Source organism: Pipistrellus hanaki, assembly GCF_964339955.1.
Source record: "Pipistrellus hanaki genome assembly, chromosome: 12".
Taxonomy (NCBI): Eukaryota; Metazoa; Chordata; class Mammalia; order Chiroptera; family Vespertilionidae; genus Pipistrellus; species Pipistrellus hanaki.
In genome coordinates, this window is record NC_140514.1 from 13,888,247 (window position 1) to 13,912,965 (window position 24,719).

A 24,719-nucleotide genomic window follows, 5' to 3' on the forward strand; every position below is an offset into this window, starting at 1 on the left:
CAATCCCCAGGAGGGAATGTGCAGGAGGCAGCCAATCAATGATTCTTTCTCATCATTGATGTTTCTATCTCTCTCTTCCTTTCCCTTTCTCTCTGAAATCAATATATATATATATATATATATATATATATATATATATATATATATATATATATGATGAAACACTGTGTAGCTACTAAAACGGTGTTGGAAAATATAATTATTGTCATGGAAAATACCACACTTAAGAAAGCAGTTATAAAAGTATCTACACCGAGTAGCATCCTAGTTTTATAAACTATATACATGTGCTTGGAATAAATGGGCAGCCCCAGGCACAGAGACAGATGGATTCTTACCTGGTTCTTTTTCATGCTCTTCACCAGTTCCTTTGCCTGAATCCACAAGTCTCTGCACAGAGGGAGGTGAGCAGAGAGGAAACCAGTTCCATATCACTTTGTCCAGGGCTGGAGGCTGGCCCCTTGCCCTGCCCAGGAGCCAGTCTCCGAGTTCAAAGCTACCCTACCAATCCTGTCCTGGAGGGCAGACCATGTCCCAATTTTTAAAATTAGGCCCACTAGGCAGACTTAAATCGGTGCAGGAGATGCACTGTGGCTCTGACTTAACACGGACCTCAATTTTTAAGCCCCTTTGACTTTGCCAGGTCCCCCCTTCCCCAATGTCCCTACCCCGGAGAGAGCCAGGAAAGGAACTTACTCAGCACCAATGCGGGGTATCACTCTCCCCCCAGGGGTGCACGTGGGTCTCAGAACTGAGGGGTTGAAGTGTTTGATGATGTCTGAAAGGACTAGAGAAAGAGAGGGCTGGTCTGAGGGTTGTGGCTCTCACAGCTGCAGGTCACCTGTAGGGACTGTCCCCTCTGGGGTGAGAGGCCCAGGGTCACCGACCCTCTTCCAAACCATGGCCTTCACACTGGCCTTGGGCCGTGAAGTCAACCTCGTGGCAGGCCCCCGGAAACCGAACGAATGGAGCTAAAATGAACCTCTGTCCAGCGCTAGGCCAGGCTCAGTACTCAGCATCTTCTATGAGGGAAGGGGACACAAGCTAAGAAGCTAAGCAACGCACTCGAGGTTCCAAGGCTGAGAGAAGCTGGGTGGCATGGACCCCTGGGAAAGCGTGCAGGACAGGGGACCCGGGCAGGCTGTCTCCCGGCCCCCCTCTCCGGAGAGTGACAGCAGGTGGGAGAGCTCTGGGGAGCGGAGATGGGAGATCGTGTCCCAGCGCTGACAGCCAGGGGCCGCCAGAAATAGCGCTGCCGGGAGCAGTGATGTGGTGTCTTGCTCCCGGGAGAGAAGAGGGCAGAGCGGGGAGAGTGTCGTGAGAGGGGGATGCCCCCGCACACTCCCCCCGGGTCCTCCTCTCTTTCTGCCCCCACCCAGAAGTGCCGGGGGCTTCGTGGGAGCAGAATCCAAAGGGCTCCGCTGAAGGAGCCGGCACTGTGCAGGCAGCAGACAGGGAAGGGGTCTGGGAGAGAAGCTGGGCTGCAGGCAGGACACTGGCCACTCAGCCTTGTCAGCTTGGCAGCCACCAAGGTCCCATGTGACTCAGTCTTCTTCATCCTCAACCCAAACTCATGAGCATCCCTTTCTAGGCCCCGAGCAGCTTGCAGAAGGAGCCCCTTCTCACGTGTGGTGAGAAAATGGGAGCTCTGTGGCCAGTGGAAGACTACCTGTGTGTGCATGTGTGTGTGAGTGTGTGTTGAGTGTGTGTGCATGTGTGGTGCAGGGGTGCGGGGGGGGGGGTTCAGTTTTCCTCCTGGGCATCAGAACAGCTGTGAGGGCGAGAGACCTATCTGGCGCTAGGTCTTTAAAACAGAATTGCTTCCCAACCAGAGGAGTTTCTGCTGTGTGGCCTCTTTCTGCTCAGACAGTTCCGTGGGTTCTTTTCCCATAAACCTGCCTGTCCTTGTGTCTTCCTTCTGCTGGACACCTGTCCGTCCTCTCTGTCCTCTGCCTCTCTCTGGTTCTCAGGCTGCGGGGCTGGCCCCCTGTGTTCACAGGAACCCTGCCATGTACTGACCATGTAATCTGGAGAAAGCCCTGCCTCACCCATCCCACCTCAGTTTCCCTCTCTGCACCTGGCAGTGGTGGGGGAGGGCTTGGTGAGACTTGAAGAGCTCTGGGCTCCGGGGCTGAGCAGGGTGGGCTGAGTGTGGGCGGTGCCATTGCACACCGCATGCGTCTGGGCATCCCCAGCGCTTTCTCCTTGGAAGACCTGGTGCCCCTGTGCTGGCTCAGCCCCCCCTACCCACCCTGCCACACACACACCTGCTGAGCTCCCAGGACCTGCCCTCCACCCCGTCTGCCCGCTCGCCCTGCCCTGCACATAGGCTGGGTCCCCTGGCAGCTCCGGAGTCCTGCCTCTGAGGACCTCAGGGGCCAGACCTGTCCTCACTGCCCTGCTTGTGCGGCACCTCCAACCCGGTGAGGTGAGACTCCTGGCCTCGCTGCTTAAGGAGGGGTCGCCAGGACGTGGCACCAGGCGGGCAAGCAGGCACAGCCCCTGTGTTTGCGTTTCAGGATCTAAGCTACACCCTATCTTTCCCGACACCACAAATACACCACCCATTTCTTCCTTCCTGCCACGTAAGGGTAAACAGGCCAAACCTAGGAGGGCTGTGACGGTCACCCAGTTTGTCGGGGCCTCCTCTTTCAGAACTTCTGGCCTTTTCCAAGGGACCCTCCCACCACTTTGGCCACTAGTATCCCCTCTTCTGTCAATCAACCCTGGAGGCGGAGCACCAGTCTCCATCTGCTCCGCTAGAGGGCGAGGCTGAAGGCAGGCCCAGTGCCTCCCTCACCCCGTCCTTTGCAGGGAGCCCAGTCACCCCCAGGCCCGTGGGGACCCTCCTGGCTGCACTGAGAGGCCACCGGCCCCCTCACTGCCATTGCTCTCAGGAGGTCAGCTCAGCAGAGCACACGCTGCATCCAAGCCGCCTCGCTCTAATTGTGAGGGAGCGAACGGTGGTTTCCTTGTCATCGACTCTAACATCCCACGAGCTAGTTCAGCAGGCGCTGAGGGACTTGAGGTTCCAGGGTGACTTTTAATAGAGTCACAAGGGGTGTCTGATGTTAAACGAAGGAAACAGGTTGCAGAGAGCACATCATCAGCACATTCATATGTAAAGTAGCCCGAGTGTTAACAATGATTATCTTCAGATGGTGGCATATCGTTGATTTTCATTTTTTTTTTTCCTTCTGAATCCAATTGATATATTTATAGCTTCGGGAGTTATTGCAAGATGAAAGAGGCTGAAAATTAGACCGGGCCCTCTCCTGTGGTGGGGGGCGGGCAGTTCCTGCAGATGAAGTGCTATTGGTCCAGCTCCGGGGCTGGTGTGTGGGGGTGGGGGAGGCTCAGGACTCCAGCCCAGCCACCTGGCCCCTCTCCCAAGTCCTCTAACCAGTGTTTCCCAACCTTCTCTCATGGGAACATATAGGTAAAATTGCATACTTAACTAGTGCTCTAACACAGATGTTATATACAGAGCACTAAGTTAGGTATGCAATTTTACCTATATGTTCTCAAAAATTCTAGTTTAGCACTTCTTCGTTGGGATTCAGGAATCTGTGTTTTAAAAACTCCACCAGGTGATTCTCATCATGAGAGAAGGTTGGGAAACACTGCAACCCACAAAGGCCTCCTGGCTTCTGTTCACTCAGGGACTCTCAGGCGCGGTTTTCACGCCCTCCTTTCAGGGTGACTGTCCCCTCTTTCTCCTCAGACTCCACAACCAAGTGGCCAACAGGGCACATTCTCTCCATTTACCAAAATGTGCTCTGTTGGGAGGGATGGGACGAGCTGGGATCTGGCCCCGAAGGCCCAGGGCTCACCTGTCACCACTCCCATGCACGCCTGCTGTGTCCGCTTCCCAAGCCTGCAAGCAGAAGCACACATGCATGGGTCAGACTGGCTGTGTCACGGGGCCAGCAACCCCCTGGGCCTGACAAGCTTTGGCTCAGCCTGGCTCTGCTTTTTTGACTCTCCTTCCTGGAGTTGGAGACACAGCTCAGATGGCAAAGGAGTCGCCCAAATGAGGTCCACAGCTCGGTCTGGGCCCTTCTCCCCACACCCCCAGCTGGAAGGGGCTGCGGGCCCCGGGAAGAATGAGACAGACTCTGGCCCACCCTGCACACAGCCCCTGAGCAAAGCAGGGCGCCTGGATGATGGAGGGAAGCAAGAATGCCGAGTGTGGCCTTTCCTGCTTTTCCTCCAGGGGGTTCACAGGCATGAGGCATGTGGGCCGGGAGGCAGGAGACTGGGGTCTCCTAAGGGACACCTCTCCGAAGGGAGCCGGAGCAAGGCCTTTCCTGCCTGGCCCCAGAGAGCAGAGCAGGCCCTCTGAGGCTCGCCCCGCTCCACGGCTCTGTGATTCCAACATAGTTACCATGGCTGCTTCTTCGCACCGGCCGTCCCCGGGTCCGGGAGCTGGAAGAGACAGCAGGTGTCAGTCCAGCCTGGAAGGCGGCCCAGCCTGTCCTCCTGAGGCCCTGTCAGACAGCCCCTCCCACCGACTAAAGGGGAACATTGACCCAGAGGAAGGTCACATCACCCAGGCCAGGTTTTCAGGGAGGAAGAGTGGCAGGCTCCCTCCACAGCACATGGGGCAGAACCCAGAGAAATAGAAGGTGCATGCATATGTGTACTTGTTTGTGTGCACGTGCAATGTGTGTACATGTGTGCATATGTGCACGTTGTGCTTGCATGCATGAGCATGTGTGTGTGCACTTGTGCATGTGTATGGTGTATGCATGCGCATGTGTGTGGTGTGTGTGTGCATGTGTGTACTGTGTGTGTGTACCTCTCCTGAGGCAGAGGAATAGGAGCTGTGAATGGGTCTTCAATATTTTACACTCTATGCATGTGTTGTGGTTGACTTGTACTTATATTAAACATGAGCCACAAGTGTTAGTTTGAAAATGATTTTTACATTTACAAATCTGATGTTTAAAGTTCTATGAGGAAAAGGGAGTTCAGAGCAATTAACAAACCAGTGCTGGGTCCTGTCACAGGCGAGTGCTTGCGCCTTGGTTACAGAAAGCCCCGGGAACTCAAAGCAAAAGTGTCTGCATTACGGGCTTTTCCCATGTTAAATTCGCTGTCTCTCTTTCCCAGGCCTGCCACTTTATACACCAGGCTCGGCTCACACAGCCAGCTCTGGGGCAGACAGGTCTTACTCTGTGGGTGGAGGTGCCCGTCAGTGTCATGATAATGCCTCTGGGGCTGGGGCACCATCCTGGACGGAAGCTGTGTTCTGGGCCTCAGGCTCGCAGACGGAGAAAGGATTCCCTGAGTGACAGGCAGGAGCTGGGATCTGAATAATTCATGAACACGGAGCCTGGCAGAGCTGGGGCCAAAGGCTGGAAGTCATTGATTGGCTTGACTTCGGAAGCCTGACACGGAGTGATTTTCCTGCCCAGAGTGGAAGGCTGTGAGTCCTCCAGCGAGTGTCACACATTCCCGGCTCTGGAATGCAAGCATCAGCATGCAGGGCACACAGCTCAGCAGTGTCAGTGCGCTCCCCGTGACACGAAACCTTTTTTCTCACCATCTCCCTTCTCCCAGCTCTCCCAGCAGGAAACCTCCACCTTCACCCTAGTCCACACACACACAGACACAGACACAGACACACACACACACACAGACACAGACACAGACACACACACACACGTCACACACATACACGCATGTCACACACACATACACATGTCTCTCACACACACAGACACACACACATCACACACACACACCACACACGTCACACACACATACACATCACACACATCACACACACATCACACACACATCACACACACACACGTCATACATGCAGCTTTGCCACCACCGGCACAGCTAGAGGAAAACAAGGACAGGGACTCTGTTTGCCGATTTCATGGGGTCTGTGGTCAGTTTCTGAGTGAAGTCTCATACTCTGCACACAGCCGCCACTGTGCATGGGGGAGTGGGCTGGGGCCTGTGCGAAGGGGGAGCAGCTGAGGCTGTGGGGAGCACAGCCTGCAGCAGGGACAGGGGAGGGACACTCCTTATATAACAATCCCAACCCCTGTCTCCCACCTCCATCCCCTTGAAATACTCACAGTTTCCACATGGCCAATGGCTGCCACGAATTTAATATCGGAAGGTCTCAGAGAATGGACTGCAACGAGAGGAACCCAGGGAAGAGGGTCAGGTCTACATTCCCCACAATGCGGGCCAAGGATGCTGGATGGAAGGGGCAGACCCCTGTCCTCCCGTCTGAGGACAGCTGTGAAAGCTGAGCCACGGAAGTGGAGAGCTGAAGACCAGGTGGTGGCTGGGGGCCCTAGGAACCTGCTCCAAAGAGGCTCACTCCTCTCTGGAGGCCACACTGCGAACTGAACTCCGATCTCCAAAAGGTGTCCCATGGCAGGTCACCATGGGCCTCATTTTCCCTCCCACCTATCGCACGGCTCTATTTCTGGACCACCCTTCATGAGAGGGCAAAGTATTAAAATGAGAACCACTTGTGCACATAAAGGATCACACTGGCTTGGAGATTGCCGGAGAATAGCACCCAAAGCCTATGAACAGACGTAAACATTGGATGCAGGCTGTACGTGAATGGCACACCAGCAAGCCTCCATGTCCATGTGGGCTGCCTGTATTTCTAGAATTCAGTCTCCCTAGATACCCCTTTCATCCAATGGGCTCCCCAAGAAGCCGTTTCCTAAGAAATGCATCAGTTTCTTTCCCGCCTACACTCCTTGTGTAACAGTTCCTGTCACATGATCTGCAGTCTCTCCTGGAAGCTGCTCTCATCAGCCAAGCCACTATGCGGTCCTGTTGGTTTTAACTCTGACTGGTGTGTCAGTCTGAGTCCCACAGTAGAAATAAATGAGGGGGAAGGTGAAGGGATGAGGGACTAGGGATGGGGAAGAGGAAAGATGCGAATCACCAAGGTACAAGAGAAGGCGGGCTGGAGCCTCTGTTGGCCACACCAGAGCCATGGCTCAGGGGTCACGTACCTGACTCAGAAGGCACATCGGGTCCTGACTTCCTTAGGTCGCATGCAAATGGAAAACTCTTCAGGCTTTGCAACTGAAATCAAACATCAGAAACATCAGCTGCCTTGGATGGAAACACTGCAGGTCCTGGAAGCCTGATGTAGAAACGAGCATGTACTTGTTCTAGCTACATTCAAAGTCCAGAAGCAACAATTGTCCACAGTCATGGTTTTACTAATCCCATACCGTTCACCTAGGACAAGGGGACACTTTGGTTTTGTTTTGTTTTTACAACAATTTTAGCTGGTGGGACATCAGGGTGCCTCTGAAAAGTGGGATGGAGAAGGAGGGAGCCTAAAAATCCATTCTTGGGATGATGACAAAGTTCTGGAGGTGGACAGCAATGATGGTTGTGCAACAATGTGAGTGTACCTAATGCCACTGAAGGATACTTTCAATAGGATTATAATGGTAAATGTTATGTTATGTGCCTTTTACCACAATAAAAAAAAAAAAAGAAAGAAATACATTAAGAAGAGACCCACTGTGCCTAGAGGAAAAGATTTTTGAAAATCCATCTATGATATATTTATCTGTATTATCTACCTTCTCTCATCTAATTTGATTATTTGCACCAAAGCAGGTGGATGGGGCACTATGTTTATATGCTGCTGGAAACTGGGTAAACTTGAAGCTGGAGACTTGAGTCTTCACCAGATTGGCGTGTCCTGAGCCCAGAGGCCTCCTGAGAGCAGAGGAGGGGCTGGGTGGCCAGTGCTCGGGTCCTCAAGGCCACTCAGGCATCCTCAGCTCTCACAGGAGCCCAGAGCATCTGCTTCTGGGAATCACATGAGTGGCTGTGGGAAGGGAGATCCTATGTTTTCTCCCCAGAACGGAAAGGGGCAGAGGAAATACCGCAGGTCCTTAAATAAAGTCATTTCACTCAACTTCTACCCTGTTTCCTCGAAAATAAGACAGTGTCTTATATTAATTTTTTCTCCCAAAGTTGCACTAGGAGAAAAAATTATTTTCAGGGGATGTCTTATCTTTCCATGCGCTAGGTCTTATTTTCGGAGGATGTCTTATTTTCAGGGAAACAGGGTAACAGAGATGAGATGCCACGGAAACGTAACTCTTGTCTATGGCAGTTAGCCTCTGGTAAAACCGGTTTCATTACAGGTCCTTTCAGCGCAGTTATAAGAACCCCTATGTTCATAGCAGCACAATTTACAATAGCTAGGATTCGGAAACAGCCTAGGTTCCCATCAGCAGATGATTGGATAAAAAAACTATGGTACATCTACACAATGGAATACTATGCTGCCATAAAAAAGAAGGAATTCTCATCATTTGCAGCAACCTGGATGGAAATGGAGAACATCATGCTGAGTGAAATAAGCCAATCAATGAAAGAGAAACACCACATGACCCCACTCAATTGTGGATAATAAAGATCATTATAAACTGATGAACCAAAAGATAAGATATAGAGACAGTAAAGCAACAAGCAGACTGTCAAATTACAGCAGGGAGGGTAGGGAGATCTGGGGAAGATAAGAGATCAACCGAAGGACTTATATACATGCATATAAGTACAACCAATGGACACAAAACTTTGGGGAGGGAGGGCATGTATGGGAGGGGGGGAGCAATGATATATGTACACAGATAGTAATTTAATAATAATAAAAAAGAACTTATCAACGGTGTTAAGTGAGGACTCACTGTACTCCAACTCAGGGAAAGGTGCAGTAAATGAGTTCCTTGGCCATCTCTCTCACTATCACAAGACACAAGTTAATTCCTCTCAAATTACCGATTGCAGTAAGAGATAAAGCATTTACTCTCAGCTCTTATCTTGTGGATATGCTGGGAAGACCTAACCCAGATGCCTTCAGATAACTCACAGCATCTGCTTCAAGGTTCATAGAGATAACTCGTCAGAGGACACTTCTGGGAACCACCCACTCCGTCTGCAGGACTGATGAGCCCCAAATTCCAGAAGATACAGTCACGCTGCCCTTGTCCTAGGGGCAGCAGCTGATCCGGCTCATTCCCTCAAGGAAGGGACCTGCCAACTTGCATCAAACCTTGGATGTCAGTGTGGCTCACTGGTTGAGCATCAACCCCTGATCCAGGAAGTCATGGTTCTACTCCCGTCAGAGCACATACTGGGGTTGCAGGTTCGATTCCCAAGTGTAGGGTGAATAGGAGGCAACCGATCAATAATCATCTCTCATCACTGATGCCTCTCTCTCTCTCTCTCTCTCTCTCTCTCTCTCTCTCTCTCTCTCTCTCTCTCTCTCTCTCTCTCTTCCTCTCTGAAATAAATACAGATATATTAAAAAAAAAAAAAAAAAAAAGCCCGACCTTGTATGACTCAGTGGATAGAGCATCAGCCTGCAGACAGAAGGGTCCCAGGTTTTATTTCAGTCAAGGAAACATGCCTGGGTTGCGGGCTCAATCTGCAGAAGGGGGCATGCAGGAGGCAGCCGATCAGTGATTCTCTCTTATTTTTTATATTTCTATGTCTCTCTCCCTCTCCCTTCATCTCTGAAATCAATAAAAATATTTTAAAAAACAAACAAACTTGGATTTGCCCAATGGAAGAGATCCCTTCATCCCTCAAAGAGGACAGCCCTTACCTCTGGTGATAGTTGCTCTTCCGATGTATTCTCTCCAGGGAAGGAATGGACCTGGGTGGTCCCTAAAATAAAGCAAAAATAGTTCCGGTTATTTAGCTGGAATTAACTCCCACCCAGACATGCACATTGCCTGCCCTTCCTCCCAGCCCAGTCACATCCCTATGTTAGGAAAATCTGGATTCCGTTCCTCCCGCTATCACCTCCATTGTTTGGAACACCCTACTTCCATGAATGCCGCCGATTAGAGCAGAACCCCAGGCTGAAAAGCAGACGTGTTATCTGAGAGGGGTCAGCAATGACTCTACACTGCACAGGCAAATCACAGCACATTCCTCCACTGGCTCCTTAGCAAAAGGCAGAACGCTCGAGGAAGGTCATGTTGGACAAATAGCTGCTGTGGTTTGGGGAGCCAGGACAAAGCAGGGGGGTGAAGGCTTTCTGGAACAGTCTCACCAGTGCCGTGAGCTTAGGAGAAGAGCTCCTCAAGGGATTTCCAGCAGACACCATTGTACATAATGGCTGAGCAGGGGCTGTCTCGGGGGGTCTTGCTGAATGCAGGTGAAGGGGGGAAAAGTCAGGTAGCAAGATGGCAGAGACACTACCCATCCCAGCTTTCTGTGGGACAGTCTTTTAAACACCTTTCTCTTTTAGTTTTAAAAATAGACCCCTCTAAGTGTACAAATTAATGTGTTTTCCCATAAAGCATTGACCTTTTAAATATCCAAATAATGGTACAGTGCCATCCAGCACCTCTCATCCTCAACGAAAGCCATTGGTCCCCTGATCTATGAAGTTGTTTTCTTATATAAAAAGGTTTTTATGATAGCGAGCTTACTCAGAACTCTATACAAATTTTAAATGAAATAACACAAGTAGAAGATCCAGCCCACTGCCTATGCAAAGTATGTATTGAAAAGGGTTAATTTTGGTAAAGATGCTATTGCTTTACCATCCAGACAATCCAGGAGGACAGATGTGATTATTAATACACTTTTGTAACAGCAAAAGTGAAAAATTATTTCAGGGCTGGGTTGACAGATCCTGCCTGCTGACTCTAGTTCTAAAAGGTTTTAAAGGGGCTCAAAGAGGCTATTTTTGAAGACAGTTGACGGATCCCTTCATTTTTTCCCCCTGCAACTATTCTGAACTATGCTGGGCCTTATTTCTTTCCTCTGCAGACATTCTATTATGCATTTCCACATTGAGGAGCAGGGAGGGAGAGAAGGAGAGTGGGAGAGGGTAGAGAGAGATAGAGGGAGAGATAGAGAAAGAGAAGCTGTTGAGAGTCATAAATGCAGCAAGAATTTGAGGGGTCAAGAGCCAAAGAGAAGTAAAGAGAATAAGCCCGACAGTTGATGTTGTTTTTACCCTTGAAGCATTTTCCTAACCACAGGCCACAGATATCAGCAGGTAGGAGGCTGATGTGCTGTGAAGCTTCAGCAGTCCCATGGAGGTGGGGAAACATTGGGGCTCCATGGCCGTCAGGAGGAGGGTTTGCGGTAAATGTCCCGGGGTTTCCGCTGGGACTCAAAGAGCTAGACCCTAGGCATAGAGATGCACTTGACACAGACCAGCCTCCAAAAAGACTAAAGCCAGGCTTTCTTGTTTGTTTTAGTTTTCAATTAAACTTTACATTCAGTATTATTCTGTATTAGTTTCAGGTGTACAGCATAGTGGTTAGAAAATCATGTACTTTACAGAGTGGTCTCCCCAATATTTCAAGTACCCACCTAGCCCCATACATAGTTATGTCATTATTGACTATACCAGGTATTTCCTAGTCTGTCAGTTACATCTCTGTGGCTATTCTGTGACTACCAATTTGTACTTCTTAATTCCTTCCCCTTTTTACTCAGCCCCCAAAACCCCCACCCCTCTGGCAACCATCAGTCTGTTCTCTGTATCTATGGCTCTGTTTCTGTTTTGTTTGTTTGTTTTGTTCTTTAGATTCCATGTGTAAGTGAAATGATATGGTACTTATTTGTCTTTGTCTGACTTGCAGTTAGCATAACGCCCTGTGGGTCCATCCATGCCTTCGCAACAGGTAAGATTCCATTGGGTATATTTGTCACAGTCTGGCTCCAGATTAGATTAAGGCAATCTGCCTCTATCTAAACACCTGCCAAAAGCAAAAGTGAAGCCCTGATGGAAAAAGATAGCAACACCCAGAACATGAAATTATCTTTCTGCTTTTTCCTATCCAATGCCTATCGTGTAATAATAAAAACAATTCCCAGGAGACAACACACACACAATAAACAGAAACTAAGAGAGAAAAATAAAACAAACAACAGAAAGTGAAAAGTGGTGGAATAAGGGTAATGTCTGCAGCTCTGTTAGCCTGCCGTTTTGTTCCCGGTTTGGGATTAGAGGTGAACCGATCAGATATTTAACGGGGAAACCCCAGCAATGAAAACTGAAATATGTTCTCACATATTCTGGGCTGACTGGAAATCTATGTATGTGGTAAAGAAACCTGCAAGAGCCCTATGTACAAGTAAAGGAATGAGAAATGGGAATTGGATGCAATTTTGTGTTTATTTTCCCATCTACTCACAGACCAATAAGCAGAACCTTACAAATGCCAGGAGTCTGAGCATGACCTCTGTCCAACCATTGGCTGATCAAGAAGCCATGTAGACCCAGGCCTGAGCCTCTAGGATTCCAGGTTAAAAAAAAAAAAATAAACACAAGAAATAATAAACTGCCGAAACTGGTTTGGCTCAGTGAATAGAGCTTCGGCCTGGGGACTGAAAGGTCCCAGGTTCAATTCTGGTCAAGGGCATGTGCCTTGGTTGCGGGCACATTCCCAGTGGGGGGTGTGCAAGAGGCAGCTGATGGATGTTTCTCTCTCATCAATGTTTCTAACTCTCTCTCCCTCTCTCTCCCTCTCTGTAAAATATCAATTATATATATATATATATATATATATATATATATATATATATATATATATATATATATATATATGTTAGTTTTTTTTGTTTTTTTTTAAAGAAATAATAAAGAAGACATCAGTGGCAGGATAGATGAGAGAGACTGATTCCACAATTTAAGTCCAGACAAGTTCCTAAGAACGAAACCAACGACTCCCAGAAAAATAAAGCTGAATCCAGAATTGCTAAATTTTATTGAATACATCCAGTTATCAACCAAAAGTTGCTAGAAATGCCTCAAACCTGAAAAGTTAGGCTTGTACTCAGGAAAAAGAGCAATGAATAGAAACTGGCTCTGAGTGGGCTCAGTGTTAGATTTTGCAGACAAAGTCTTCAAGGCAGCTATGAGTTGAAAAGAATTTAAAAAATTATGTTCAAAGAACTACAGAACTAAAGACTCTTTTACATATATTTACATAGCTATAATATATACTTATAATCAATTCCAGAGCTGAGAAGTATAATAACTGAAGGATTTACTAGATGGGCTCAGCCAACAGACTTAAGATGGCAGAAAAAAGAATCTGTAAACGTAAACAGATCAATAGAAAGCACATTTCTGAAAAAAGATAGAGGGGAAAATAAACAGAGCCTCAGAGATCTGTGCATACTGTCAAGCATACAAACATACAGGTAATAATTCATAGAAGAATCAAAGAGAGAAAGAGGCAGAAAAAGATTTGAATAGATAATTACTGAAAACTTCTCATATTTGATGAAAAATATTGAGCCATACATAGAAGAAGCTATATAAAAACAAAACTGTAAGTAGGAAAATCACAAAGAAAATTTTACCAAGACATATCAACTATAATAAATATGTCTAGGCATAGTTCTAAAGATAAGGGGGAAAAAATCTTGAAAATAGCAGAAGAAAAGCAACTTTTTAAATACATGAGACCAACATGATGATTAATGGCTGACTCATCATTAGAAACTATAGAGGCCAGACAACAGTGGAATGACACATTCAAAATGCTAAGAGGAAAATGGTTCTAGAGGAATAAAGAATAGAAAGAATAAATATGAAAGGGAATTCTAAAATAATAATGACTGTAAAAACACACACATAAAAAATAAACAAACAAACAAACAAACAAAAAAACCCAGAAGCCAGAAAATTATGACCCATAGGGTCAACTCTGTCCACAGCCTATTCTTGTATGGTTCTCTAGATATGAATTGCTTTTACATATTTAAAGGGTTTGCAGGGAGAGAAGGGGAAATGGAAAGAAGAAAAATATGTGATAGAGACCATATATGATTCACAAAACCTAAAATATTTACCATTTGGCCCTTTACAGAAAAAGCTTGTCAACACCAATATAAATAAATAAAAATAATATAGTGTGGAGTTTAAAATATATATAAAATTGCTGTGTGAGCAGATTTGGCTGGAGTAAACAGAGTAACACTTATATTATACTTTAATAACTCAAGGATGCATGTTGTAATCTTAAATGCCAAAATGACCAAAAAAATGTACAATCAGTGAGTTATTAATGTTGGTAGGGTGATGGGAACTGAAGCGAAGAAGAAGAAGAAGAAGAAGGAGAAGGAGAAGGAGAAGGAGAAGGAGAAGGAGAAGGAGAAGGAGAAGGAGAAGGAGAAGGAGAAGGAGAAGGAGAAGGAGAAGGAGAAGGAGAAGGAGAAGGAGAAGGAGAAGGAGAAGGAGAAGGAGAAGGAGAAGGAGAAGAAGAAGAAGAAGAAGAAGAAGAAGAAGAAGAAGAAGAAGAAGAAGAAGAAGAGGAGGAGGAGGAGGAGGAAAAGGAGGAGGAGGAGGAGGAGGAGGGAGAAAGGAGAAAAGATCATAGAACAGGTAGGACACACTGAAAGTGTTAAATAGATCACTTGGGAAAATCAGAAAAAAGATGCTAAGGGGAGGTGTCTGACACATGGTAAAGATGCAGTAATTGCTACTTAGGATTATTATAATTCAGTGTCAGAGAGATGGTTAGCAAAGGCCATTTTTCAGACCCTTCCCAGCTCCATATTCTGGGGTTTCCTCATAGAACTATATAGTTCATGTTTTCAACTTGAAGATCTTGATCATCCATGATAACTGACTGCCCTGGGGTGTCAGAAAGAGGCTCCGCCTGGAATCAATGTAAATGTCTAGACCTGAAGACCCACATGGAAACTGTGGACCCCTTGGTCCTGTCCCCACTGAATCCTGGGATGGCGTGGGCCCTCTCTCTGGTTCTCTGCTTCCCACCAGGTACATGGGAAGAAAGTTTCTTGCCTATTCCTGCAGCGCCCTCAGGCACTGTGGGGAAAATTGTCAGAGCACCTGTGACATGATTGAACCCAATCCAGGAATCCCAAGGGAATTTTTCCTATTTGGAAGGTTGTTTTAGCCCAAGCTCATGGGTCTATGAAAAGCTTAGAGCTCTAAAAAACAAAAACAAAAAAACACAACAACAAGAACTCACCTCCATAAGGTCAGTAAGGGGAAAAAACATGTACTTTTCCACCTTGATGGGAATGAAAGAGAAAGACATCTGTGTACACTCTAAGAGACAGGCTTGGCTAAGATCAACCACCCGCAGTGGATACAGCCACCAGGGAGGGCCTGGAGCTGACAAAGGACCCTTAGAGCATGGGGCCTTGGCTCCCAGAAGTCACACCCAATTCTCCCTCAAGGCAGTATCTCCTGGAGCAGTAATTCCCAGCACATGGCCTGCTGCCTAGACCCACAACCCAGAGATGCAGGTTGGACTGGCCCTGCCATTTTGTGACCTTGATTGAGGATTTCTCTCTGAACTTGGACTTGCTCATCTAGAAAGTGGGGGTGAGACTGGCTTCCCTTCCTTCCTCATGGGGTTTTCATGAGGATCAAAGAAGAAGAAAGTGCTGTGAACCAGAGGGCTGTACAATGCCAGGGGTGAGTGATCTCTCTGGATGAAAGGAAGGTGCTTGCCCCGGGCAGTGGGGAGGACGGTCAAGGCCAACACATGTGGCCTTAAGTCCACTCTTCAGTGTACATTGCATTCTTGGCCTCTTTGAAAGTGTATAATGTCCTCACGGCAACCCTAAAGAGGAGGCAGATAGGATCCTGTGGGCATGTTTTACACGCTCAGAGAGGCCAGGCGACTTCCACCAGCTCACACAGACTGAGGGCAGGGCAGGCCTTGCACTCTCTCCCCTCCTCCTTACCCCCTGCACCCACTAAGTGGCGAGCTGGGAAGGGGAGGGTCCAAATCAGCCAGTGTTTGTCCCTGTGCTGGTTTGGACTGGAAGCTGCCAGGCTTTCACTGTCATTCCTACTCGCACCCACGGCCTGTGGGCTGCTGCTGGCCCCCTGTGAGCAGGCACATGACTGTGGTGGGACCCGAGTCAGAAGCCATGAGTCACGTCTGGCTGCTGCTCCAACATGAGAATTCCATGTGCTCCGAGGAACACGGGATGTTAGCTTGGGGAGTCACATGCCAGAGTCAGTGGAAGGTGACACGAAGGCCAGAGGACCTTTCTGGGGAGCTAGTCTGACCTCTGCATGTTTGTCTTAGAATTCTGGAATGGCTGAGGTGGGCGGATCTCTGAGGTCATCTCATTTAATACTTCTGGACACTAAAACACAGAGGGGTTAGCAAACTTGCCGGAGACCATTCAGCAAGTTGCTAAAAGGGTCCTGTGTGGAGCTCGAGTCTCTTTAACCTACTCCGGTTTGCTTTCCCTGGTGCCAGGGCCTTCTTACAAGGTTATAAAAAGGCTTATTAGTATGGATGTTGTTCTCTAACCCGAGTTCCTAGCATATGGGAATTTACTCTGCGGCCAATAGGATTACACCGTCACAGCCCCTGGGCAGACACAGCCTCTAGTCTGATGAGGTGATAAGAAGCACTAGAGATGATGTGGACAGCCAACCCACCAACCTCTAAATACTCCACGTCTTGTGCTGACGACCACAGGGAGACCCCACCACCCATTGCAGATCCCAGTCCAACCAGAGACCAGTGCACCCTCATGTCTTCACTCGTGTCACCCAAGATCCCACAAGCACACCCGTGCCCCTAGACCGGCAAGGATGCTCTAGGGAACACCCTAACAGGAGAGAACCTACTCGAAGTTGACATGAGTTTTGCAGTTGACTGACTTTATGACCTCAAACAGGAATGCTTTGTTTTTAGACTGTATTTTCCCCAACTTCCTCCCATCCCGGGACAAGTGAAGCAGACCCAGAATCAGGAAGGAACACCCTAAAGAAGGGGGTCCGTGGTGAAAGTGAATAGATGTTGCCTGGGCAGCAGCCTGGAGCCCCAACTCTTCCTACACTAATATCCTTCGGGACCCCTCCCAGCGGCAGCCACCAAGGCCAGAACATTAAAGGGGACAGACAAGGGACACTCAAAGCTGGGGGTGGGGCATGATCATGATTAGTGAGCTCCAACCAGAAGGATTCTTAGGGAACTGTGTGCCCTCAGGAAGCTCTCCTCCCAAAGACGAATGGGAATTTCTGGTGGGAAGGATCCGTTTCTCACTGCCATGCTCGGACCTTCCCAGAGCCCAGCACACCCACTGCTGGGCTCTCCAGAGCTGGGTATACTGATTCAACAGTGTGCCGTCTCTTTCGACTCGTGACCTTTTACGTCTGAAGCCAACAGACACATCTTGCCCCAAATGCCACTTGCATAGGCTACTTCCTGCGGGAGAACCTTTCATAGCTCCCCACTTCCGCTCTAGCAAATTCCAATTCCAGAGCGCTGGGTGACCTGGGCCCGGTCACTTTACCTCTGTAGGGTTCCGTTTTTGTAAATGTGAAAGAAAAGATTTGGATGAAATCGTTTCAGAAGTCTCTTCAAGCTGAAAGACACCAGGATCATCCCATTGCTCTTCTTGTCTTGGGATTTCAAAATTCCCCTTTATGTGGCCATTGCCTCCCAGCACCAATCCAGACCAGGCCTGCCCTGCTCCTCACGCCCATGTGCTGAGCCCCCACTTTGCCTTTGGCGGTGCTGCTCCCCACACGTGCAAGTCCTCCTTGTTCCTCTGTGTTTACTTAATCCCATTCAGCCTCCAGCGCTCAATCGAGTTTCACCTCCCACATGAAACTTCCGCAGCCCACATTCATCTCTCAGTTCTCTGAATCCTGGTGTTTTCATTGCAGCCACTTGCACCTATTTTGGTACTTAATTCTGCTCCAGTGATTTTATGCAGATCAGCTCTCTCTCCCCAGAGGGTTCCTCACATTTGGTTTATGATCTACCAGCCAGGCTCAGCCTAACTCCTGTTCTTAGAAGAGTGCTCAGACAGTTGACTGACAGCAGCAAAAACGCAGCTTGATGAAAATGATTGACAACAAAGTCCTAAAAAGTAACAAAGTACAGATGACATCCCGGGCAGGCAGGACACCTGAGCCTCCAGAAAAGACCCCATACCTGGGTGGGGATGCCACCAACTAAGTATAGGACCCAAGCAAGTCCCCATCCATCTCTTATCAAAAACTGGAAGGACTTGGGCCACTGGAAGTTGAGATTGCTTCCAACTCTTATTTGGCAAGACTGTATTTCCAGAAGGCTAGCAACTTCCAGGAAGGAGGAAGGACTTTGGGCCCTTGTAAAATGAACATTGACTAGCTTCACTTGTGCTGATAACAGAAGAGATACTTCTTCCCCACGTTTGGCTTTGAGGTGATATGCCTGGCATAGGGGCATTACCAAGGCATGACAATCCCCTGGAAAACGAAATTCAGGTGAAGGTTGTCTTTTCTAATATCCTTAGAAACAGTGATTTTTTTATTATTATTTTTTTATTATTTTTTGTTAACTTGCTTTTGCCAATTGTAGTTTTGAGATAATGATACTTCAGTTTTATAAACCCAAACTTTTAGAGCAGGAATCTGTTTTCCTTGTCAATGTTAAAGCTTAAATAAAGCCCAGTTGCAATTCTTTCTTCCCTGGGGCTGGACTGTAATGCAGGGTGGTGGTCAAGGGTCCCAGAACTGGACTCTGACTCAGGACTGAATTCTGACTCCTGTGCTTATTAGCTGGGTGACCTTGGGCAAGTTATTTAAGTTCTGAGACTCAGTTTTCTCATCTGTAAAATGGGGGTAATAGTACATCCCTCTTAAAGGGAGGCTGTTATATATGCATAGTGCTTAATGCGGAGCTTGGCTGTTCTAAAGATCACACTATGAGCTTAATTTGAAGTGATCCTCAAATGGGAATGTCCCATTGCCTGACAGAATGACATATATAGTCTCTGAACACAGACATTTTTATCCTAGGCCTCAAAGAATCTCACAAATAATTTTTAAAGGAGTTTGAGCAGCTCACAAAAAAAAAAAAAAAAAAATCAAGCACAGAAAAAAATAAGGCATTTAGGAACATTGACTAAAACAAAAATTAGCAAGGAAAAAAAAAGAGCAGAATCAGATAAAAGACTTTGGATACTGAAATGATTAGACTGGCTTTTGCACTTCAATTTGGATTTGTCCAAATAATTTCTGTATTGCTAGACAAAAGCCAGCCTAAGTGTTCAATGACACAAAACAAAAACGCCTAACAAAATGTTCTAGATTGAAAGAGATTAAAGAAGCAGGTCAAGTAAATGCAATGTGTGATCTTTGGTGAATCTAATAATCAGTGACTGATAAGTCAACTAATTAACTCAGCACAGTAGCAGATTAAAGAAATGAATCATACAACCATTGTAATATGTGCAGAAAAATATTTGATACAATTTGACATCCACTTATGATTTTTTAAAAAGGGTTAGAAAGTTAAAAATAAAATAGAGCCTTCTGGGTTTCATAAAGAGTTATCTACAGAACAGTCAGTAGTGAACACCCTACTTTCTGACAAAACATTAAACACTTAAAAAAAAAAACAACACTTGGGAATAAGATAAGAATACCTCCAACCACCATGTTTGGGAAAAATTATCATGGAGGTACCCACCAACACAGTAAGGCAGAAGCTAAAAAAGGTACAGAGATTACAAAGAGCAATAGAACTGTCATGATTGGCAGGATGTATCTATAGAAAATCCAAAAGGATATGCAGGTAACATTAAATTTTGTTTAATTGGGTTCAAAATCAATATATAAAAATCAATTTTATTTCTAGACACCAATAGCAAATGTTTTCAAAATAAAAATTTAAAAATCTGTTTACCATACAACAAAAGGTATATGCCTAAGACACATATGCAAGGCCTGAACAGAGAAAACGATAAACTTTGAGAGGCATTAAAGATCTAAGTGCATGCTCATGGTTTGGAAAACTCAATATTGTGAAGATCTCTCTTTCCCCCAACGTGATTCATAGATTTCAAAGCAATTCCTATGAAAACCCAAACAGGTGCCGAAGCCGGTTTGGCTCAGTGGTAGAGAGTCGGTCTGAGGACTGAAAGGTCCCAGGTTCGATTCCGATCAAGGGCATGTACATTGGTTGTGGGCACATCCCCGGGAGGGGGTGTGCAAGAGGCAGCTGGCCGATGTTTCTCTCTCATTGACGTTTCTAGCTCTCTATCTCTCTCCCTTCCTCTCTGTTAAAAATCAATGAAATATATTTAGGAAAAAACAAAAACAAAAAACAAAACAAAAAACAAAAACCCCAAACAGGGTTTTTGCTTGTTTGGTGGAATTGACACATGGATAGTAAAATTTGTATGAAAGTTTAGGGCCACGTCATTCCTTAAAAAGAAGGAAAAACAGCCCTCACCAGTTGTGCTCAGTGGGTAGAGCGTCAGAACGAGAACTGAAGGGTCCGAGGATCAATTCCAGTCAAGGGCACGTACCTCGGTTGCAGGTTCCCTGGCCCCGGTTGGGGTGCGTGCAGGAGGCAACCAATCAGTGTGTGTGTCTCTCTCACCGTCTCTCCCTCTCCCTTCCACTCTCTTCAAAAATCAATGGGAAAATATCCTTGAGTGAGAATAAACAACAACAAACAAATAAAGAAGGGAAAATAGACTTGTTTTTCGAATAATAAAACTTAGCATAAAGCTATAGAATAGGGGTGTCGAACTCAATCAGAGAAGGGGCCAAAATCTAAAATCCAGCCTAAATCGCGGGCCGAATGGTTTACTGAACAGTCATAAACTGACAATGTCATAAACTGACAGCGGAGTGCAGTGATGACAGCGCGGTGCGGGCCACATTGCAAGGCCTGGCGGGCTGGATTTGGCCCGCGGGCCTTGTGTTTGACATGTGTGCTATAGAATTAAGATAATGTGCTTTTGGCACAGAGATAGACCAATGACTTAGTAAAGCAAAACAGAGTTTGAAACAGATGCCGGCACATGGGGATCCTTATATATGAACAGAGGCGGCTGATGAGAGCTGTGAGGACACAACTGCTCAGTGAATGGTGCCGAGACAACAAGGCACCTGCACGCAAAGTACGATATATAATTGGGGTTGTCTCTCCCCCGAGTCACAAAAGCCAATTCAGTTGAATTAAACACCCGAAAGAGAAAATCAATTCGTAACGTTTTTAGAAAGAAACACAGGCTATCTTCATGATTGTGAGGCAGAAGAGGATTCTCCAATAAGAAGCAGAGAGCACAAACCATAAAGGAAAAGATGAAACACTTTGGAACTAGAGAGACTGAAGATACAAAGGCCAGACCACAGCTGACAACGGAACTCCCAACTCCCAAACATCTGCAGCAGCCCAGCCCAGAAGCCCGCCCACCACCCTCAGCAGCCAGCCTAGGCCCTAGAATCACAAGGAACAACAACAGCCTGTAATTATTGGAATCAAGAGTCCAGGTCAGTGGTTGGCAAACTCATGAGTCAACAGAGTGGCAAACTGCGGCTCGCGAGCCGCATGTGGCTTGCAAGTCGCTGTTTGCCGACCACTGCCCTACGCGGTCGGGACTTCGCTCATGACTGCAGCTTCCCTACTTTTGTCCCTGCTTACTACTCAGGCCCAGCCTGAGGAAGCCAGATATGTTCCCCAAAAGGATCACCTGAGACAGTGGTCAGCAAACCACTGCTCGCGAGCCTCGTGCCGCTCGAGAGCCTCAGTTTGCCGCTCTGTTGACTAATGAGTTTGCCAACCACTGACCTAAGAGGCCTCCAGCCTCCAACCAGAGCACCCCTGCAGCCTCCCCCTTCTCACTGCCAAGCTCTCCACGCCCCTGCCTGCCTTGGAGTCTGCCTAACACAAGTGGCAGTGGCTGACCCCTTGCTATAGCCATTTCTGAATAAATAGCCTCCATTTGTTCTCATTTGGGTGGTTTTCATGCCCTATCCCCTCTTTCCCCCAATTAAGGAATTTGCTCATCTAATGTTCCCTAAAGGGAGTGGAAAGATGAACTTCAGAGTATACAATATCTGCCATACTTACAGCAACAAAGAGCAAGTGCACAGCATGCACAAAAACTCCTAAAAACCAACGAAAAAGAAACAAACCCATACAAAAGTGGGAAACACGCTTGAACAGGTACGTTATGAAAGAAGAATTCAATGGGCAACAAACAATATTTTAAAAAGCACTGCAGCCTCATTAGCAATTAGAGAATGTGATCACCTGAGCAATAAGTACAGCAGGCATTGCACTCCCCCCTCACACCCCACCCACGTTGCACCCCTACCTCAATGCTCCCTACCTTGCACCACCACCTTGCACACACAGCCCTGGACTCAGGTGTCAAAGGTGAGCAGCAGGACCGGCTCTTGCACCCAGCAGGCCAGGCTGCTGGCTCATGCCTCCTTCCTTTCTCTGTGGCCTCCAGGCAAGTGCTTTGGCTCTGGACCCGGCCTCTCACCTGGAGGGCTAACGTGGCACCGTTAAAGCCCTCCTCAGTGTAAAGGATTCTGTCTTTCTGAATAAAGGGAGGAGGGCAGAGCCAGGGGTCAGGTGACAAAGGGCACAGAGGGACTGTGGTAGAGGCACAACCTTCTCCTAACCTAACCCTTGGCATCGGGAGAAACCCAAGTCCTGCCTGGTAGCCCACTCTCTCCATCGGGGCCAACAGCACTAAAGACTGTGGGCAATCCTTTATAATTATCAACCTGACACCTGCCTTCCTCTGTCCTGGTAGCAAAAACGAAAACCATACATAGGATGATCAAAATGTGCTTATCACTAGCAGTGGCTTTTCCATGTTACGGATGAGAAAAAAAAAAAAAAAAATCAAGGCTCAGAGAGGGAACACTTGCTCTAGGCCACGCAACACAGAGAACGAGAACCCAGGTCTTTGTGACGCTCCACCAGTGGTCAGCAAACTGCGGCTCTCGAGCCACATGCGGCTCTTTGGCCCCTTGAGTGTGGCTCTTCCACAGAATACCAAGGCCTAGGCGAGTCTATTTTGAAGAAGTGGCGTTAGAAGAAGTTTAAGTTTGAAAAATTTGGCTCTCCAAAGAAATTTTAATTGTCGTACTGTTGATATTTGGCTCTGTTAACTAATGAGTTTGCCGACCACTGGCCTACATCATGCCTCTGGCCCCAGCCCTGGGCACTTCACCGCAGCACTGCAGCCTGCGTGGGCCCAAGCCGTGCATTTTGTGCTAATGCAAAGGACACATTCCTCTCCCGAGCACCGTGTCTCAGCAATGTGGGCCACCAGCAGGGCCATCGCAGACGTACCTGGCCCCAGGAGCAGGAGCAGCCCCAGCAGGAAGGTGTGCAGCCGTGGCCCCATGTCGGAGTCCTCCAGGCGTCGAGGGTCTGGGATGAATCCTGTCAGCAGATGGATGAGCTGTCGCACCTCCTTTTATGCGCCTCTGTTGTCTGATAACGCGCCTGTCATAAATTTTACTGTGTTCACCTTTGAATGGGATAGTGGCAGCTGTAAATGATAAATATTAACATTTAGGCAAATGATATCTCAGGGCAGATGGGTCAAAGATAGGTATGGGCTCCCAGGAGGATGGGTGCCCAGAAATGGCCACTGTTGGCATTGGTCTCCACCGTGTACAGAGGGTGGTTCCTGTTGTCCCTCATCCCCTCAGCGTGGGTGGCCGGGAGTGATGGCCTGACATGCACACCACACATCTATTGTCTGCATGTTCCAGTGAGAGATACATGCCTGAGGTGAGCTGTGGAACTCATTGGGCAGAATCAGCAGTTTCCACCAAAACCAGTTTGGCTCAGTGGATAGAGCATCGGTCTGCAGACTGAAAGGTCCCAGGTTCGATTCCAGTCAAGGGTATGTACCTTGGTTGTGGGCACATCCCCAGTAGGGGGTGTGCAGGAGGCAGCTGATTGATGATTCTCTCTCATCGATGTTTCTAACTCTCCATCCCTCTCTCTTCTTCTCTTTAAAAAATCAATAAAAAATATTAAAAAAAAAAAAAAAAGAATCAACAGTTTCCCGTGGGCAAACTCAGTGGGAATGCTGGCCTGGGTCTCAACTGGACAGGCAGGGCTGAAATGTAAAGCCTGGACGACAAAATACCCTTGAGGGTGAAATTTAAATCCCCCCGCAGATATCAAGGAACAAATGCCTTCGGTTAACATGAGCAAATATATTTAAACCACCCATGCATGTGGCTACCCTTACGGCAGCAAGGCCAAGAGCCTGACTCCTGAGATCTAGCTAGGAGTCTGGAGCTGGTTTCTATTACCCAACCTCAGATCTTGATCTGCTGACATGTTTCTCCTGTGTTTAAAATCACAGTGGTAGCTTGGTTATCTTGAATATAAAGTGAAGACTAAGTGGGCGGCTCTTTGTTCCTCACTCCTGATATTAAGATGTTGTTGTTTTTCCTTATCTGCTCAGAAACATGTGGCACATGCAGCACAGAGGTCTCAGGACACAGCAGGAGTGTGTGGACACTGATACAACTAGCCCACTGGCCGTCAGCTGGCCCTAGAGTCTGGCAGGGAGCAGGACACAGAGAAGGAAGAAGAAAATATCCCCAACGCGAGGTCTGCAGGGGCCAGTTGGGCATAGGTGCTCCTGAACACCTGACACTTACCTTCACTAAACTGCCCACAAGCTCCACAGAGACCCAGAGCTACTGTCCTGCTAGTCAAAAGGTCAGGAGTCCAGCTCTATGCCCCCAGCAGCTCTGAGGACATCCCTGAGTCTGCCTGGACTGAATGAGCATTCACAGGTCTCCATTCATGCTTTGGCAAGTTGGAGCCAAATTTTTTCTGCCTATTTCCCATCATGCTGGGAAATAGGCAGGAATAACTTGGCTCTACAAGCCATGCATTTGCTTCCTGTCTCTTCCTACTTTTCTGTATGATCACCAGGCGCCACTG

At 47.5% G+C, this 24,719-nt stretch overlaps 2 protein-coding genes across 2 annotated transcripts in view; both read right to left on the reverse strand.

Annotated features, from left to right (window-relative positions):
• Nucleotides 1-384, reverse strand: part of PLB1 (phospholipase B1) — an 87,849-nt gene extending 87,465 nt beyond the window's left edge. Inside the window, exon 1 of the mRNA XM_084900207.1 lies at nucleotides 339-384. Within this exon, the coding sequence (XP_084756333.1) occupies nucleotides 339-353 (15 nt within the window). The 5' untranslated portion in view covers nucleotides 354-384. The remainder of the gene's footprint in view (nucleotides 1-338) is intronic.
• Nucleotides 385-692: 308 nt separating this feature from the next.
• LOC311631129 (phospholipase B1, membrane-associated-like) lies at nucleotides 693-23,151 on the reverse strand (the record flags this gene model as incomplete). Its single annotated transcript, XM_084900949.1, has 7 exons — nucleotides 693-787; nucleotides 3,834-3,877; nucleotides 4,388-4,428; nucleotides 6,099-6,157; nucleotides 7,005-7,077; nucleotides 9,629-9,690; nucleotides 23,097-23,151. 7 exons carry the CDS (start codon nucleotides 23,149-23,151, stop codon nucleotides 693-695), a joined length of 429 nt encoding a protein of 142 aa, XP_084757075.1.
• Nucleotides 23,152-24,719: the final 1,568 nt, after the last annotated feature.